This window comes from Austrofundulus limnaeus, unplaced genomic scaffold (assembly GCF_001266775.1).
Source record: "Austrofundulus limnaeus strain Quisiro unplaced genomic scaffold, Austrofundulus_limnaeus-1.0 Scaffold470, whole genome shotgun sequence".
Taxonomy (NCBI): domain Eukaryota; kingdom Metazoa; phylum Chordata; class Actinopteri; order Cyprinodontiformes; family Rivulidae; genus Austrofundulus; species Austrofundulus limnaeus.
In genome coordinates this window covers 370,890-372,059 of record NW_013952872.1, presented here as the reverse complement: position 1 = coordinate 372,059, position 1,170 = coordinate 370,890, and the positions used below count along the sequence as shown (strand labels likewise).

The 1,170-nt window shown below is 43.7% G+C and overlaps 1 protein-coding gene across 2 annotated transcripts in view; it reads right to left on the bottom strand.

Annotated features, from left to right (window-relative positions):
- Window positions 1-1,170, bottom strand: part of scinlb (scinderin like b) — a 26,606-nt gene that overhangs the window by 10,102 nt on the left and 15,334 nt on the right. For both annotated transcript variants that reach the window (XM_014025353.1, XM_014025354.1), the window contains 2 exons: window positions 841-930; window positions 626-758 (listed from right to left, as the gene is read on the bottom strand). In XM_014025353.1, the coding sequence (XP_013880807.1) occupies window positions 626-758; window positions 841-930 (223 nt within the window). The remainder of the gene's footprint in view (window positions 1-625; window positions 759-840; window positions 931-1,170) is intronic.

Genomic DNA, 1,170 nt, shown 5'->3' with positions numbered 1-1,170 from the left:
TTTGACTGTGTAACTTTACAAACCGTACCTCATAGTTATAGCTTTCATTTGAATGCAAAATGAAACTGTATAAGATTTATAAATGTATGAATCATTTGGTGAAAAACTGACTTTGAAAAATAAATCTGTTCTTTTTTTCTTATAAAAGCTAAATAAAACAAAACTATTGCTTGTAATTTTTGACTGTAACTTTACAAAGGGCACCCCATATGTTTRCAGAGACACACTGTCAGTTCAGACTAAAGCTGAACTTTACTGGCCTCAGAGCAAAGCTCTGTCAGTGAACTAAGACTGTAGCTCAGCCTGAACACAGCATGTCCACTGTGAAACATGGTGGTGGCAGCATCATGCTGTGGGGACAGGGAGGCTGCTCAGAGCTGATGGGRCRATGGACGGAGCTAAAACCACTGCAGTTTTGCGAAAAACACCAATTTCGATACGGCTGAAATACCACCTCATCCTAGTGCAAAAACATTTTGTCGAGAAACAATTTTTTTCTAAATTGACGTGTTTCCATTGAGCAATTTTATTTTTTGAAATTCTAATTTGCACATTGTCATGGTCAGTGGAAACTGAGCTGCAGCTGCTYTGGAGAGAGAGCAGAGTTATAGTCCGCTGCTGTCACCTTTCCAAACAAAGATGTTCTGATCCACTCCGTTGTCCACAATGTAGCACTCCTCAGGAGACAGCATGGCTTGTTTGAAGGGACTGGACTGAGCCACAGCCGTCACCTTCATGGAACCAGAAGCATCTGAGATCTACAGAACAGAACAGCATCAGGTCAAACTGTACATGTTTCAAACATGTAGCCACAGACAGACCATGTAACATATCCCTCACCATGTAGAGGGCAGCCTTCTGCCTGTTGGAGGTGTCCACCTTCTCATCGTCTGGAGTACTGGGAGCAATGGTGGGTTTTGGTCCTAAAGCCTGCACAAAAAGCTGCATTAATTCCTCTGTTTGTTGTTAGCTCAAATAAAAACACACGGTGACTGCAGCGTAGTGAGCTCTATCCAGCAGCCAGGGGCGCCAGCGGGGGCCGGGGGGCGAGAATAAGCTGGCCACCCTAGTGCCCCCCCCCCCCAGTTTTATCCTGAGTACCCAGGTTTTTCCTTTTTCAATTCTCCTGCCTATTTAGGAATAGAACCTCATAAATATAAAAACAAACAC